The following is a 17,202-nucleotide window of genomic DNA, read 5'->3' on the forward strand; positions in this document are numbered from 1 at the left end:
AAACCGTCGCCTTGACATCAAATAGACGACGCTTTTACTCAAAATCGTCGTCTATTATATATAAATAGACGACGGTTTTTAGTAAAAGCGTTGTCTATTTGATGTAAAGGCGACGGTTTTTTTTTAAAAGAACTGTCGTCTATTTGATGTAAAGACGACGGTTTTTGTGAAAAAAACTGTTGTCTATTTGATGTAAAGGCGACGGTTTTTTTCAAAGAACTATGTTTTATTATATCCAAAGACGTTGGTATTTGTTAAAAAGCGTCGTTGATTGTATATAAAAAAAGACGTTATGATATTAAAAGTGGTCATTGATAATATATATAGATGACGATTTTTCCAATAAAACCATTGTTTTATTATCTTTAATTGGAAATAACGGAGCTCAACATTAAAAATATCAGTCACAATAAAATAATTCATTGCATTAAAAAAATATCAACATTCTTCCACCAAATTCACAAGCTATCCAAATTTGAACAAATTCAAATCCAAGTCTAGACATACATCTCTCTCAAAAACAAACCTAGATGACTCTACAACCCAACCTAGATAGGTCAATTGATCCAAAAACATAAAAATAAGATTCACCACAGTTGAATGACTGCAAGCTTCTGCTCTTCTGGTGGAACCTTCAAAAGCAGGCATATCATCCATCTGGTTGCAACTTCAACTCTTTTACCAACTGTTTACCAAACTATGTGATTCATCTGACCTGCACCACAAAGAGATTCATACCTCTCCATGAATTTCTGGCTCAGAGAGTGGAAGGTTAAGAAACATTCTTCCCTACCGAGCCAAACTAGCAAGAAGAGTCAAATTTATCTTAGTATCCCAATCCTTTAAGTATTCCCCACTGGTAGATCCTTTAAATTAATACTCATCACTGCTTAAAATGAATATAAGACAAGATTTTAAGTTTAGTCAGGCCATGAGTAGAGAAACCAATGTCGTTACCACTAAACAGCAATGTACAAAGTCAGCAATCTTAAATTAATAACCAAAAATGAAATACAAGTCTCCTATAACAAGAGAAGTCATATGAAAGTTTATGTGAAAACGGTACAAGAGCACAATTGGATTTTTTTTTTTTTACTCTACTCTGTTAATAGGATTAAAATTTACTTACATGAGGATAAATAGAGATTGACAAAGATATCGTTTGGCCAGTAATCAGATGTACGTTTAAATGATTTCACCAAGCTGACAGGAAAAACATAATAAAAATAATAAGTCACCTGCAGCTAAATTATCACAAGTCCACTGCTAGATGAAAATACATCAAATATAAAAGTCCAGCTTCAATAAATTTTTACCCTTTCAATTCCACTTTGGAATTTGACTCAAAATAGTAAAGGGATAAATATAGGCATGCGAATTAAATGGCTTAATATATTAAACAAACAAAATATGGCTACAAATACCACACAAAGCAGTAGATAAAAAAATTGCAATAATCAGTGCAAGAATCAAAAAGTCAGAAAGCATAAGCTCACCAATAAGACTAAAGAAAAAGGCAGCATGCTGACTTCCCTAAACCAGGGGCTTTGATTGCACAGACCTGAAGCAAATCACATTAGATTAGCAAAAGCTGACTTCCCTACACAAAGAACCAAACGATTACATAGGAAAGAAGAAAAAAAACCTCAAACAGGAGCATAAAAACAACTGAAAGCAAACCTTGATTCTAGCACGAAGCTTATTTAGAATAAGGTCACTCTCCACATATGCGGCGACAATCAGCAAAGGCCTTTGCTTCTGAAAAGGAGGAGCAAAAGTTTGTCAACCAATTGAAAAAAGAAAAAAGAAAACTAGTGAACCTAACCAAAAAAAACTAGTGAACCTAACCAGAGAAATGCTAACCTGCAAAGCCAACTCCAATACTTTAACCACAACATTAATACTTGAGATTTTCTTCTCATGGATTATGATTAGAGGATTTTTCAATTCCTATCAGCACATACAGGTGTTTGAAGATAATCAGCATCAAGCAAAAAGGGACTTGAGGTGCTGCTAACTTTAACAAGCAGCCCTCTAACAGTTTCAAGATATAGTTATCGCTGAGTCAAACTAAAACTTACACATTTCTGATTTTTCTGGTTGGTGATGAAATAAGGGGATATGTAGCCCTGTCTAGCTTCATTTGGGAATAAAAAAACTAAAATAAAATTAGTTGGAGTAGTGCTACTTCCATTTCTCTATGCATATTTTACTATTATGACTCAAATTTCGACATGAATAACATAAGATGCAAGCACCACCCACACTTCTGCATACAACTCAAGCTAAGCATGACTTAGACCATATAAACAGCACCAACGAAAGTTAACTTACCATATTGAAACTGCCAATCGAGATAAGTTATGCTCCCCTTTTTTAAATCCCTTTGTCTCAGTTTTCACAGCATCCAAACAGAAACTCAAATCGACACAATCACAAGCAAAATATGTTCTCCATAGACGCTTTGTTTCCAAGCTTCAATCAAATGGATTTCTCTGATTCAGAATCTCATAAACAATGGAGGAACAAACACATATTCACACATATATAAATCCCTAAAACAGAAAGAAGAAAAAAATCAGAAAAGTTGCCTTAATTTCTATACAAATCGAAAATATTTACAAAAAATATAACAATTTTCCCAGATAATTTACAATTAAACACCCAAATATTTTAACCCTAAATCATATTAGAGATATAGAAATTGATTCTTCAAAACTTATAGAAAATAATCCTAAGAGAAGGAGAGTTGTTACCTGTGGAATGGAGGAAGGGAGGCTCTCATGGAGCCAGCCAGCGAGAGAGATGGAGCGAGCCAGCGAAGAGATAGAGTGAGCTAGAGAGAGACAACAAGAAAGATAGCGCCAGCAAGAGAGAGCCATCGAGAGATAGACGACGAGAGAGAGCCGTCGAGAGGAAGATGGAGAGGGAGCCATCAAGAGAGAGACGGAGAGAGGAAGATGGAGAGACAGAGAGCCATCGAGACAGAGAGTCGTTGAGAGAGCCAGAGTGAAGCTAGCTAGAGAGTTATCGCGATATTGAAACCAAAATGGCGACCTCAGTGACCTGTACGGTGAGATCTGTGACCTGTATGGCGAGATTTGTGACCTAGACGGCGAGCTCGTAACCAAGATGGCTTTTCAGAGATGAGAAAGGGAATTGAGAGTGAGAGAGAGAGAGAGAGAGAGAGCGATTTCTGAAAACGTCGCGAGAGTGAGTGTTTGAGAGAGAGAGCTGTCGTGAAAATTTAAAACTTAATTGAAATTTTGGTCCAGCGCTTTTTAAAGCACGACGGTTATATAAATGAATGGTCGTAGTTTTTATCTCCGCCTTTTAAAGCACGACGGTTCCTTTTAGAACTGTCGTGGTTTTTCATGGGTTTTAAAAACAAGAAGCTTTTTAGTTTTACTGTCGTCTAATACGGGTCGTGGTTTTCCATAATTGTAGTATTGTTTAAAAAAAAACCGTCATCTTTACATATAATAGACGACCCTTTTTAAAAAAAAACCGTCATCTTTACTTCACAATAGACGACCCTTTTTAAAAAAAAAATCGTCATCTTTACATATAATAGACGACCCTTTTAAAAAAAAAAGCTGTCATCTTTACTTCACAATAAACGACCATTTTAAAAAAAAAACCGTCATCTTTACATATAATAGACGACCCTTTAAAAAAAAAAACTGTCATCTTTACTTCACAATAGACGACCCTTCTTTAAAAAAAAACCGTCATCTTTACATATAATAGACGACATTTCTTTCAAAACAACCATGTCTTAACCAAAAAAAGAACACTTGATTTTTAAAAGACGACGCTTGTCATACCTGCTGTCGTTGTTTTTTGGTCATATTTTAACTCTGAAGAAAACCTTTTTAATAAGATGACGCTTTTTTATTTGTGTGCGTCGTTATAAAAAAATATTCAACAGCACCTCCATTTTTTAGTTGTTTAAGTCACTTATCCACGACGGTTTTTTGTTACCGTCGTCTTTTTAAACACAACGACGGTTTTTTCTTCTACCGTCATCTTTTTCTGGTTGTCTTTTTCACTTTTTGTAGTAGTGGTTCCATTGTATACTCTGCCGTGATCTGTTGAGTTTCTACTGTAATCATGGTTGATAACTCTATTGTTGGTGCTGTTGATGCTGCTTCTGCAAATTTGTGTGTTTCTGACTCTATTCCAGGTAATGGCTCAAATACTTGGATAATTGACACTGGTGCTTCTGATCATATAACTTATGATGCTAAATTTTTTGATGAGTTGTCTAGTAACACCCGTGACCCATACATAACTAGTGCTAATGACTTGCTCTCTCCAAATACTAGCAAGGGTACAATCTCTCTCACTCCTACTCTGTCCTTGTCTCGTGAGTTATTAGTTCCCAATATCAATTGTTACTTGTTATCTGTTGGTCGATTACTTGATAATCTTAATACTTCTGCTACTTTCTATCCTACACATTGCTCTTTTAGGATCTTAAGACTCACGAGACGATTGGGCATGGTAAACGGATAGGGAGGTTATATTATTTGACCTTGCTTTTTTGCACCAGTTTGTGATCTTGTCGTTAATATTGTTCAAAGTTGCAGTGTCAAAGACAAACAACAAATTTGGTTATGGCATCGTCACTTGGGACACCCGTCATTTGGCTACCTTAAGCGTATGTTTCCATCTTTATTCCGCTCTTGTGATGAGTCCAATTTTTAAGTGTGAGACATGTATTTTGGCCAAAAGCCATCGCACTGTGTTTCATTTGAGTGATAGTAAAGCTGCTAAGCCTTTTTATTTAGTGCATTTTGATGTGTGGGGTTCGGCTCGCGTTACTTCAAACAGATTTCATTGGTTCGTCACATTTGTTGATGATTGTACCTGACTCACTTGGGTTTTCTTACTGAAAAATAAAAATGATGTTGCTTCAATCCTTCCAGAGTTTTGTAATATGGTGTCTACTTAGTTTTATGCTCGGGTCAAAGTTTTCTGAACTGATAACAGAGGCGAATATGTGAATAATACTTTGGCGTCTTTCTTCCCCGCTCAAGGTATTATTCACCAAACGACAACCCCTTTTACCCCTCAACAAAATGGTGTGTCTGAAAGAAAGAACCGACAATTGCTTGAAGTTGCCCGCTCACTCATATTGGATATGTCTGTTCCCCATCATCTTTGGGGGCATGCTGTTTTTTCTGCTCCCTATTTAATTAATCGTACTCCTAACCAGGTTCTTAATTTCAAGACTCCGCATGATGTGTTTGGTGACCATGTTTCCCCTGTCTCCATCTCCAAGTTGCCTCCTAAAGTTTTTGGGTGTGTTGCCTATGTTCATGTCTACTATCATTAACGGAGTAAACTTGATCCATGTGCTCTACGATGTGTCTTTATTGGTTACTCTTCTACTCAGAAGGGTTATAAGTGCTATCATGCACCTACCTAAAAGGTGCATGTTACTTTGGACGTGACTTTCCATGAAGAAGTGTCCTATTATATCTCTCCCTCATCTCCAATTCAAGGGGACGGGGGGAGTGAATTGGAGAGTCTTGGATTGGAGAATCTAGAACTTGAATGGGAGAATGATGTGTTTGAAGATACTGCTCTCAGGAAGGAAACGACCGGTCGCACTAAAGCAAGCGACCAGTCGCCCATATCTGAAAATGAAACATGTGGTCTCTGTGAAGAAACGACCAGTTGCCTCTTGGAACTTGACCGGTCGCCCATATATGGAGATGAAGCAGGTACTCTCGGTGTCGAAACGACCGGTGGCATTGAAGCAAGCGACCAGTCGCTTGTATCTGAAAATAGTGACAGTAATTCTTGTATGGATGAGTTCGATGCAATACCCCCTATGCCCTGCCAATGCCCCAATCTACTCATGATAGTGAATCAAGTGACGTAATTTCTAATGATCTATCTATATCAACTTATCAATTACCCCCACAAACCACTCGTGGGAAACCTAAAGTACAATATTCTCCTGATATACATGCCAAGTATAAATATCCCATTAGCCATTATGTGTCAACTCATCGTTTGTCTAAGTCATGTGCATCATATTTGTGTCAATTATTTAGTGTATGTGTGCCAACTAAGTTGCATGATGCTTTATCTAACCCCAAATGGATGGATGCCATGAATGTTGAAATGGATGCCTTGAATAAGAATAAAACATGGGATTTAGTTCCTTTGCCACGAGGGAAGAAAGCTATTAGATGCAGATGGGTGTTTACTTTGAAGTACAAGGCTGATGGTTTCATTGATCGTTACAAGGCTAGATTGGTAGTAAATGGTTATACTTATACCTATGGAGTGGATTATTTGGAGACCTTTGCTCTAATGGTAAAGCTCAATACTATGCGTGTACTATTGTCCCTGGTTGCTAATCGTGACTGGCCCTTATTGCAATTCGATGTCAAAAATGCATTTCTACATGATGACCTCAAGGAGGAGATTTACATGGATCTTCCTCCTGGTATTCCTGTAACCTCTAAGGAGGGTGTTGTGTGTAAGCTGCGGAAGTCCTTATATGGATTAAAGCAGTCTTCAAGAGCGTGGTTTGGAAGATTTGCAGCATCTATGAAGAAATTTGGGTATGTGCAGAGTAACTTAGACCATACTTTATTTCTAAAGCGTCATAAAGGCAAATTGACAGCTTTAATTATTTATGTTGATGATATGATTGTGACTGGAGATGATCATGCAGAAATGAAAAATCTTCAGAAGTATCTGACTTTCGAGTTTGAGATGAAGTCATTGGGTGATTTGAAGTACTTTCTTGGGATTGAAGTTGCTAGTTTTTGTCACAAAGAAAGTATATTTTGGATTTACTTGCAGAGACTGAAATGTTGGATTGTAAACCAATTGATACCCCTAGTGAACAGAATCATAAGTTGGGGTTGTATCCTGATCAAGTTCATACAGATAAAGAGCGTTATCAATGACTTGTGAGGAAATTGATTTATTTAGCTCATACATGTCCTGATATTGCATAAGCAGTGAGTGTAGTGAGTCAGTTTATGCATTCTCATGGTGAAGATCATATGGGTGTTGTGATGCGCATTTTGAGATATCTGAAAGTAACTCCTGGCAATAGGTTAATGTTTTGCAAGTATGGTCATACAGATGTGGAAGGGTATACAGATGCTGATTGGGCTGGTTCAGCCACTGATAGACGTTCTACGTCTGGTATTTCATGTTTGTCGGTGGTAATCTTGTTACTTGGAGAAGTAAGAAACAAAAGGTGGTGTCTCGATCTAGTGTTGAAGCCGAGTATCGTGGGATGGCTCAAGGCGTATGTGAGTTACTACGGTTGAGGAAATTGTTGAGAGATCTTGGTTTTGGGCCACAGAAACCTATGGATTTATATTGTGACAATAAGGCTGCAATTGCAATTGCCCATAACCCGGTGCAACATGATCGTACAAAGTATGTGGAGGTTGATCGAAATTTCATTAAAGAGAAGTTGGATGCGAAGATTGTTTCCTTCCCGTTCGTTAGTTCTGAGTATCAATTAGCCGATGTCCTTACAAAAGCTGTTTCTTCCAGTATCTTCCTCAACTCGCTTGACAAGTTGGGCATGCGCGACATCTTTGCTCCAACTTGAGGGGGAGTGTTAGCGAGATCCTAATGTAATTAGGAGATTTACTTCCTAGTATATTATGATTTTATTTATTTCCTTTTTGTATAGATCTTATGTAATTAGGACTTTATTTTATTTCCTAGTATAATCCTGCTAGGGTTTGTAACATTGTATTATAAATACCTCATTTCGAAGAATGAAATACAACCTGAAAATATTCTACCCATATTATTTGACTTATATGTGTGTCGTGGGCCCTTTCTGTTCACCACCTTTTGTTTGTCGATGATAGTTTTCTCTTTGCCCGGGCAACAATGGCAGACTGCAATACTATTAGAGAAATTTTGGGTCAATATGAATAAGTCCCAGGACAGAAAGTTAATCTCCAAATATGCTTCAGTAAAAATATTCAGCGTGACATTCAATGATAGTTTAATTTCATGATTGAATAAGTTATGAAAATCATCATTATTAAACGTTAGGTGTTAAAAATATATTTGTTTTGTATTGTATTTTAAAGATTCAATTTTACTTATTAAATCACACATAAATTCATTAGTAAGAAATTAAAAAATAAAAATTAGAGTTGACAATAAGGTGAGAAAAAGCCAGATTGGTTATCGCACTCTCTCATTGGCAATTTCATTTTCAATGGTCATCATTTTTCCACCCCGACCCTTATATTAGCTATTAGCTCACTCCAATTTTTTTATTTTTTTTATAAAGAAGATTGTTCTTCTTTTAAATAACGTGAAAAAGTGGGCCAAATTCTCTTCGTCCCCCTTCAAGTGCTCCCGAGTTTGATTCACGTAAGAGATAATCTTGAGGCAACCCAATATAATACTCCCCCTCCCCCAACCTAGCAAATGACCAAAAAAAAAAAAAAAAAAAAAAAAAAGTAAAAGAGGCCCACTATATGAAAAATAACAAAACAATTCCAAAAATAATTAAGAATAAAGCTGAAAAGCATAAGTTACATATATAAAAGACATTTTTACTACTATAATTTTTATAGGAGACCTCATTTTTTTTGGAGGCCCTGTGCCGTTGCCCAACCCGCACACCCTCTGGGCTAGGCTTAAGCTTGGTTCCTCAATTTTTACCCAATTTGGGGTTTTCTGTGTAATCAATTATTGTGTTCCTTATTTAAGTTAATTAGTTCTTGGATATGTTTGTTTTCCAAGTGTGTTTGATCTTGAGTATAGCTTTGCTAGCGTCTCATTCTTGTTGGATATATGTGAAAGCCAGTAATCTCTCTTATCTTTCTTCATTTATGTAATTTTAAACTACTTTTTTTTATTGGGGGGATGCTTAATTTTAGTTGATATCATATTCTGTTGACTTCTGTTTTAAATAGCAGGTGTTTAAAACAGAAGGACTAACGCCAAAGATTGAAAAAAAAGAAGAAGAAGAAAAACACAATTTTGTCAGGAAATCTGGCTTATGTGGTTTGGGCTAAGAGATTAATATTGGGCCTCTAGTTGGTGCAGCCAGCAGCTGTAGAATAAAAGACAAGGTCGGGTCGGTTGAAACTCCATTCTTTATTTTTGACCAAAAAAAAGAAGAAACTCCATTCTTTATTTAGTCACAAATGTACAAGCTAAGCGAGTAGCTCTTCCAAATGAACGCAGTTCTAAAATCCCACATCGGCAGCTTGTCCAACAGTAAGCAGTGGCGGATCCAGGAATTTCCTCTTCGGGGGTCAACGTATAAAATCTCACAAATTTTTTTAGACAAATCTTTTTTTTCCTTCTATCTCACATTAATTTATCATTAAACACATTTAATATAAATATAAAATTAAACTCAAATACTCAAAATCGCCTCAATTCATTTTAAAAAACCCAATAAACAACAAATAATATAATCATAAAAAAGTTAAAATTGAAAGCTTCATCATCTTACAAAGTTTATTTTCATATCAATCTCACGAAAACAAATAAGTACACAGCTTAATTAAAATAAGCACAAATAAATCCAAGTTACAACTTAGTCAAAAAACAAAGATACATTCTCAATTTCAATGGTCCATATTTCTCTTTTGTAGTGTTTCTACATGCTGGTTGGAACAGGAGAGCCACTTCTGCAAGTCTGCCACCTGAGCTTTCAAGGAAGCCACCTCCTCAGTTAGCGCTGCACACTCCCGCGTCCTCGCTTTTTCAGCACCATCATTTTCCTCCCACTTGCGCTGCGTTTCTCAACCCAACTGAAAGAGAAGACCAAAAAAAAAAAAAAAAAAAAAAAAAAAAAAGAAGAATAGAACAGAAAGTGAATAAGGAAGAGGAAAAAAAAAAAGAACTGAACAGAAATCTCAACCCAACTGAAAGCTCTTATAATAACCCAACTGAAAACTTCCAAAAAATTTCAACCCTTGAAATCTATATTTGATATTTCACGATCTAACTTCTTTCAATGATGGATAGGATACGGCCAGTTGAGTGCTCAATCAATTTCAATGAACTAATCTGTTTTGAAAACTCTAATGAGAGAGAGAGGAGGGAGATGAGGTTTTTTTAATATTATTTTATAAGTAAATTTGGTTATTTCCCTTCAATGAAACTAATGAATTACATTTGTATGAAAGGGGGGAATTATCTCCCGGGGGGGGGGGGGGGTTAGTAGCAAGCTGAGTTTTTTTTCTTTCAAAAAACCTGTGAAGAAACGACGTCGTTTTGATGTTGAGCGACCCAAAAAAAAAAACTTCTTCTGAAGCTGCACACAAGTTGCCCCTTTGGGGCATTTTATCAAACACCTTGCGAGGGTCAAGATTGGCTACTCTAATGGAGGATTTCAGAGGTTGCAGGGGTCAATTGACCACCCTTGCTCCTCTGTGGATCTGCCCCTGATAGTAAGAAGATTTATAAAGACTTCGCATGTTTCTGTTGTTGCCTACCCATCATGGGTAGGTAGCAATTAACAAATAAAATGATTTATCCTACAAAGGAAGTAGATGAAAGACCCTAAGCCCATTATGGACAGGAGTGGACAGTGGACAATGGACAATGGATCCGGACCCAGAGATAAAGCCTCGCCCTGTCCCCTATGGATGGGTGCAATTCTTCAAAAGCTTATTTACTGTAGCACCCCCTGAAACTTTGGTCAAATCTCACTTAACCCCCCCAAAGTTAAAATGGCCCACTTAACCCCCTTGACCGTGGTTTTGTGTTCCACTTCTCCCCATCGTTAACGCCATCCAAAAGACCGTCAAAAAAGTTGATGTGGCAGGGGCATTATCGTAAAAGCACCCATGGTGGTCAATTGCTAACCGTAGTCAGCATCCTATGTGGCATAGTGGACCCCACAGGTGTTGAAAAACCTAATCTAAGCGTCTGAGTTCGTACAGTAGAACCCCTTTTTCAGTCGATTGAATTTGGGGATTAGGGTTTGGATTGTATAATCGAAGAGAGAGAGAGAGAGATTCGAACAACTGAGAAGAAGCGAATATTGCAGAAGTGAAATAAGAAGAATCGAAATCTTGGCATTGCCTGAAAATTGGACAGATTGAAAAGGACAATGACGGTGCCGAGAGAGAAAGGAGGTTCTCAACCTGAGTACGGTAAGTGGCCCTTTGCTTTTGAAATGGAATCGACGAAAGCAATAGATTTATAAAGTGTGGTCCAGGTTTAAGCTTCTTTATTGTTTGCTTGCTTTGTTGGGTAAGGTCTGAAGGTGTTGAGTTTGATTAGCCTGGAATAAAAAATTATTGTGGTCCCCTATGTGTTGATGTTATGTTTTCTTGTTTACTAGTTGTTTAAAGGTTGTTTTAGTGCTTTAAATATGTTAGTTGCGTTTGAATCTTGATCCATGTCTGTTTACTGGTAGTTTGGTGGTTGTGTTGTCCTTTTTAAACTATACATATGACTGGGCAGTGGTTAAAGTGTTTTTTTTATGTTCTGCTGTGCAGCTGTGCAGATGACAAAGGAGTAGTCACCTTTGAAGTACACCATGGAGGTAGAATGGTAAAATCCCCAAACCTCAATGAGTGGTGGTTTTATGTGGGGAGGTCTGTTGATTTTTTGGACTGGTGTCTTTTGGACTACATAAATTTGTTAGAGATATATGCATATGCAAAAGAGCTTGGGCACCATGACCAAGTGGTTGTGACAGGGATACAAAATGGTAAAAAAGTGTGTATATATAGTGATGCTCAGCTACTTGATTGGTGTAATTTGGTGCCTCCTAGTTTTCAAAGAGTAATTGTCATTTACTCTGAACACCCCACTGTTATTAATGTGGATGAATATGCAGTGGCTTGGAGGGAGAGGGGTCCTATTGCAAGAAACCTAACTGCTGAATTTGAACAGTCTGGTTATGAGGGTGTGTATGAGGAGGATGAGGAGGATGACATTGCTGTTGATGAGGAGAATGAGGGTGATGAAGGTACTTGTTGGCTTCGCAAATCTCACGGCCTGTTGCTCCAGGCCGAGGGGATCTGCGTCAACACAGGTCGTCCTTCTTTGGTGCGGTGTGCTTGTGCGCGGGCGTGCCAGCACGGTTTACCGTGCGTCTGAGGGTGATGTGATTGGGTGAATAGATGAGTTGTGCGCCTGTTTTGAGTCTGACTTCTAATCAGAGTGACTGTGGCCGAGAGAGAAACTGATCTCGGCCGTTGGGTTCACGGCCTGAGCTACAAGGCCGTTGATTGTGGCGTCGATGGTGGGTTTCTAGGTGGTGCTCCGGCGCGTTGCTGGGTGGCAACGGTCGTATGATATATGAGATGAAAGGAAAAACAACAAGGATGATGTTTCAGTGCCTTGAAAATCAAGGGTCGTATGATATATTGATGAATGGATTTTCCTACAAACTGTCACTACTCCTAAGAAAGCAAGTAAAGGTATTGAAAATGCATTACAAGAAGATAAATGACAGAAGGTAAATGACAGGAAAATATAATATGCTCCGTGGGAGGCTTGTGGTGGTGTTTGAACCCTTTAAATGTAGTTGGAGCCCGGTATTTATAGGGGGGTCCTGAGAAGACATTCAGGCTGAAAATTTGCATGGTGAGGTTGATTAGAGCTAGTGAGTAGTCGAGTCGACATTTGGGAATGTGAAGCATGGTAGTGTGACCCCCATAAATCCCGGCCGCTGCTCTGACGGTGGGCTTTGCATCTCGGGCCTTGGAGGAGCATTTAATGCCTTGGTCTGATGGTTGGTGACTTAATCTTACAAGTTGTGAGATTTTCGCACCTAATCCCTGATTTTACTCGCCATATCCTGACTTCAATCACTTCCTCTCCTTTCTTGTACATTAAATGCTCTTTACGTGACATGGTTCTTCTGCCAGAGTCAGAGGCGTTACTTCATTAAATGAAGCGTGGGACCTTGACGCCACATGGCAACGCCACTTGACTTTCCTATCTTGGCCGTGTATCAGAGGAATTATCACTCCCTTCGGCCTCGGTCGAGATCACCAAGGCCGTGATGGCTTTGCCTTCACAGCCCGCGTTTGCCTTTAACGAAAGAAAGCGAACAACGAGTTGCAATGCTCGATCGTGGGTAGGCGTTGGGGCCGAGAGGAAGTTCCTTCGGTCAGCTTCATCGGCCGAGATTTATTAGGCGCAAACAGTACTGTTCTTGAGGCTATACATGTGGAGGAAGAGGGTGATGAAGGTACTATTCCTAAGGGTACAAATGTGGGTGAGGATAGGCATGAAGGTGCTGTTCCATTGGGCAGTTATGTGGTTGAAGAGGGTGATGAAGGCACTGTTCCTGAGGGTATAAATATGGATGAGGAGGGTGATGAAGGTACTATTCCGGATGGTATAAATGTGGAAGATGAGACTGTATATGAAGAGGGAGAGAATGACAAAAGGGCTGAAAATGATAGTGAAGACAGTGAAGACAATGAAGACAATGAAGACAGTGAAGATAGTGAAGACCTTGAATTTTATGACAGTGCTTATGAGCAAAGTGAAGATGAACAGTGCTTGCTGGAGAAGGATGATAGAGCATTTGACAACTATGTTGACCACAATGCTCCAGATATTGATCCACAATGCAGATGAAGTTATTGATCCACAATGCAGATGAAGGAGAGAAATCAGATGATATGGTTGTAAGTGATGTTAATAGCTTGGATAGTAGCTCATGTGATGAGGTTGATTTGCCTATGAGAAAAAGGAAGAGGAAACTGCCGAAGTTTGAAGATTTTAGGCTTGAAACAGATTTGAATAACCCAATCTTTAAGCTTGGTCTAAGATTTCCCATTGTCTATGTATTTAGGAAAGCAGTGAGAAATTATTCAGTATTCAACAGAAGGAAGATTAAGTTCTCCAAGAATGATAAAGATAAGGTTAGAGCAGTTTGTGATGGGATCAAGAGTGGAGAATGTCCATGGTTTGTTTATGCTTCAGTTGTAAATGGAAGTAGCATGGTTCAAATTAAGAGTTATGAAGAATAGCACACTTGTGGGATTGTTGAACGCAATGTCCATGCTAACTCATCATGGTTAGCAGAGAGATATGCTACACAGCTTTCTAGAATAATAAATTGGGATGTAGTAGCTTTTAAGGAAAGGGTGAATGAAGATCTATGTGTCATAGCTTCAAGATCACAGATATACAGAGCAAGGCAAAAGGCAACTGTTGTAAGTGAGGGGACTTACAGAAAACAGTTTGAGACTCTTTGGGATTATGTTGAGGTGCTGAAAATGACAAATGTGAGAACTACTGTAAAGATTAAGTCCAATTTGGAGGGTGACAAATCTTGATTTGAAAGGATTTATATATGCTTGGCAGCTACAAAGAAAGGATTTATTGATGCTTTGAGGCCAGTTGTTGGTTTGGATGCTTGTCACATCAAAGGGCAACACCCTGGGCAATTACTATCTGTTGTTGGTGTTGATCCTAACAATGGCATGTATCCAATAGCTTATGCAGTGGCAGAGGCTGAGAATTATGCAACTTGGACTTGGTTTTTGGAACTCTTAGCTGTTGATCTTGGCATTGAAAATAGCAATGGGTATGTGTTCATTACAGATAGACAAAAGGGATTAATTGATGCAGTGGGTGACATGTTCCCAAACTCTGAGCATAGACATTGCCTTAAACATCTGCATGCCAATTTTATACTTGCTGGCCATAGAGGATTAGTTCTGAAACAACATATGGAGGCTGTTGCAAGAATTACAACTATACCTTGGTTTCAAGCAAAGATGAAAAAGCTCCAAGATTTGTCAAGACCAGCTTTTGATTGGTTGTCAACGCTTGATCCAATGCAGTGGTGTAGATCTCACTTCAAACACACTCAAAGTGTGACATTCTCTTGAATAACATGTGTGAGGCATTCAACAAGTCTATCCTTGATGCTAGAGACAAGTCTATTATAACATTGCTTGAGAGGATCAGGTATTACATCATGTTGTTGATGGCAACTAAAAGAGAAGCTATGGAGAAATGGGCTCATGATGTGGGGCCAAGAGTTTTTGCAACTCTTGAAAAGCTTAAGAAGTAGTCAGCTTGGTGCATTCCAAGGCTTGCTAGGGAGAGCAAATATGAGGTTAAGTGTTTTGGAGGCACTCAAGTGTGGAGAAACAGAAGTTCATGTAGGCAATGGGATCTAACTGGGATCCCATGTAAGCATGCTTGTGTTGCCATTGGGCAGTTAAATGGCAATCACATCAGCTATGTCCATGATTATTACAAAAAAGAGGCCTTCATTAAAGCTTACAAACCCATGGTTCATCCAATGCCAAGCCAAGACTTGTGGGCTAAAACAAATTTCCCATCTTTGCTGCCACCTAAGTTTCATAAGCAGCCAGGGAGGCCAAAGAAAACCAGGATAAGATCAGCTGGTGAACCATCTCCAAGCTCTAATCCTAAAGCTAAACACTTGCCAATGTATAATTTGGAAATCAAGTGTTTCCATATGTAAGCAACCATGCCATAATAAGGGGAAATGTCCAAGGGTAAATGAAGCGGGGAGTAGCAGCCAGATATATTCAAGGCATGTGATTTTAAAAGTTCTGTAAGTTTGGCATTCTGATATGGATTTCCCAGTGATGTTTTTTGGCCAGGTACCATCACAAGGCAAAAGAAGACAACACATCAACTCAGAGAATTACAAGACAATCAAGACAGAAACAAGCATCATCTTCTACACAATCAAGGCAAAAACAACCAGTAAGTTGGGTTTATTTTATTTAAGTAACATTTATAGATATTAATCCAAAAGCATGCATGTTAATCTAACTCTGCCAAAATTTTCAGATCATATCAAAGACTAAAAAAGGACCAATCATCACCAAGCATCTTCTCAGTCTAACCAAGCTCCTCAACCATCTCACCAACCAGCTCAACCATCTCAAGCATCTTAGTTTGAACAACCATCTCAGGCATCTCAGTTTGAACAAGCCTATAAAGCTTCTCAGTTTGAACAAGCCTCTCAAGCTTCTCAGTTTGAACAAGCCTCTCAAGCTTCTCAGTTTGAACAAGCATCTCAAGCTTCTCAGTTTGAACAAGCATCTCAAGCTGCTCTGTTTGAACAAGCCTCCCAGTCTCAAGAACCAAATTCGTCTTGGCCTTTACAAGCTTCACCACAAGGAAAGTTAGGTTTAAGTCTCCAGCTAAGAGGAAAGCCTTCTTGGCAAAGTTTAAGCCATGGAGATATTGAAAATCTGTCCTATGTTTTGATGTTTTGTATATGTCCTCTGTTTTAATGTTTTGTTGTGTCTTGGTGAACACATATGTTTTTGGGTAGAAACTGTCTCTTTGGTATTTTATTGTCTACTTTGTTTTTGGGTACAAACTATTTGGCATTGCCATGGATTAAACAAGTGCATATTCAGTCTATGTACAATTGAGGTCTTTTGTATTTTGTTTTGGCATTGCCATGGTTTAAACATGTGCTTAGGAAGTCTTTTGAGTTATGTGCAAGACCATGTACAATTTATGTACAAGACTATGGACAATTTATGTACAAGTTATTAATCAATGGCAGTTGAAAAGCTCTTAAAGGTTTCAAGAATTAGTGGTGCTTACAAAAGTGTTTAGTCTTCACCATTACAAAAGGGCTTTGAAACCATTACATTTGCAAAATGCTATAGCCATTACATAAGACTCTCATCTCCCTAAATTGTCATTCAACTAGGTACATTACACAACATTACCTAACTTTCAAACATACCAATTGCCTAACTTTCAAACATACAATTGCCTAACTTACATTACACAACATTGCCAAACCAAACCATAAACACAAAGGCCCAAGAAATAAACAGAGCAATCCACAACTTCTTCTCTCTAGCTCTCGCACGCCCAATATAATCTTCAACTTCTCTCTTTGTCCTCAGCATCCAAGCCATCAGAGCTCTCTCACGAGAAGGCATTTCAATATAAACCCATACAAAAAACCTACTACCGTTTTTCCCCCTCTTCATTCAAACAACAATTCCATCACATTCTCACAATTTTCGATAAAATAGCAAATCCAAAACCTACCTCTGACTTTGGACACACAAAGAATCTCTAAAGTGGGTTGGACTCTGTCCAAGAAGTCTGCAGCCGAGCAAGCCTCCCACAATAGCATTGAGGTGCAGCAACGCCCAGCTCCTCTCCTCGTGGAGGTTCTTTCCTCATCTTCACACCCTTTAATTGAAGAAAGATGGAGAGATTTTTCTCTTGGGAACCTTA

At 38.4% G+C, this 17,202-nt stretch overlaps 1 protein-coding gene and 1 long non-coding RNA gene across 10 annotated transcripts; one reads left to right on the forward strand and one right to left on the reverse strand.

Annotated features, from left to right (window-relative positions):
* Nucleotides 1–398: 398 nt before the first annotated feature.
* Nucleotides 399–3,265, reverse strand: LOC110744241 (uncharacterized). Of its 9 annotated transcripts, none has more exons than XR_015834767.1 (8): nucleotides 2,757–3,263; nucleotides 2,335–2,555; nucleotides 2,082–2,137; nucleotides 1,864–1,950; nucleotides 1,681–1,758; nucleotides 1,497–1,561; nucleotides 1,130–1,203; nucleotides 399–886 (listed from the first exon to the last, which is right to left on the reverse strand). It is a non-coding gene; the product is annotated as an uncharacterized LOC110744241 (long non-coding RNA). The 9 variants fall into 9 exon arrangements; XR_015834766.1 differs by having other exon boundaries at nucleotides 2,082–2,158; XR_015834765.1 differs by having other exon boundaries at nucleotides 1,864–2,137; nucleotides 2,757–3,264.
* Nucleotides 3,266–13,574: 10,309 nt separating this feature from the next.
* On the forward strand, nucleotides 13,575–14,840 carry LOC110744242 (uncharacterized). The gene is made up of 3 exons (XM_088246782.1): nucleotides 13,575–13,865; nucleotides 13,974–14,268; nucleotides 14,311–14,840. Exons 1-3 carry the CDS (start codon nucleotides 13,575–13,577, stop codon nucleotides 14,838–14,840), a joined length of 1,116 nt encoding a protein of 371 aa, XP_088102908.1.
* The last annotated feature ends 2,362 nt before the right edge of the window (nucleotides 14,841–17,202 follow it).

This window comes from Prunus avium, chromosome 1 (genome assembly GCF_965620075.1).
Source record: "Prunus avium chromosome 1, drPruAviu1.hap1.1, whole genome shotgun sequence".
NCBI lineage: Eukaryota > Viridiplantae > Streptophyta > Magnoliopsida > Rosales > Rosaceae > Prunus > Prunus avium.

Coding starts and splice junctions, on each gene's coding strand:
- LOC110744242 (XM_088246782.1), top strand. CDS start 13,575: ATGAAGTTATTGATCCACAATGCAGATGAAGGAGAGAAATCAGATGAT. Junction 13,866..13,973: donor CCAAGAATGATAAAGATAAG/GTTAGAGCAGTT, acceptor TATGAAGAATAG/CACACTTGTGGGATTGTTGA. Junction 14,269..14,310: donor GATTAAGTCCAATTTGGAGG/GTGACAAATCTT, acceptor TATGCTTGGCAG/CTACAAAGAAAGGATTTATT.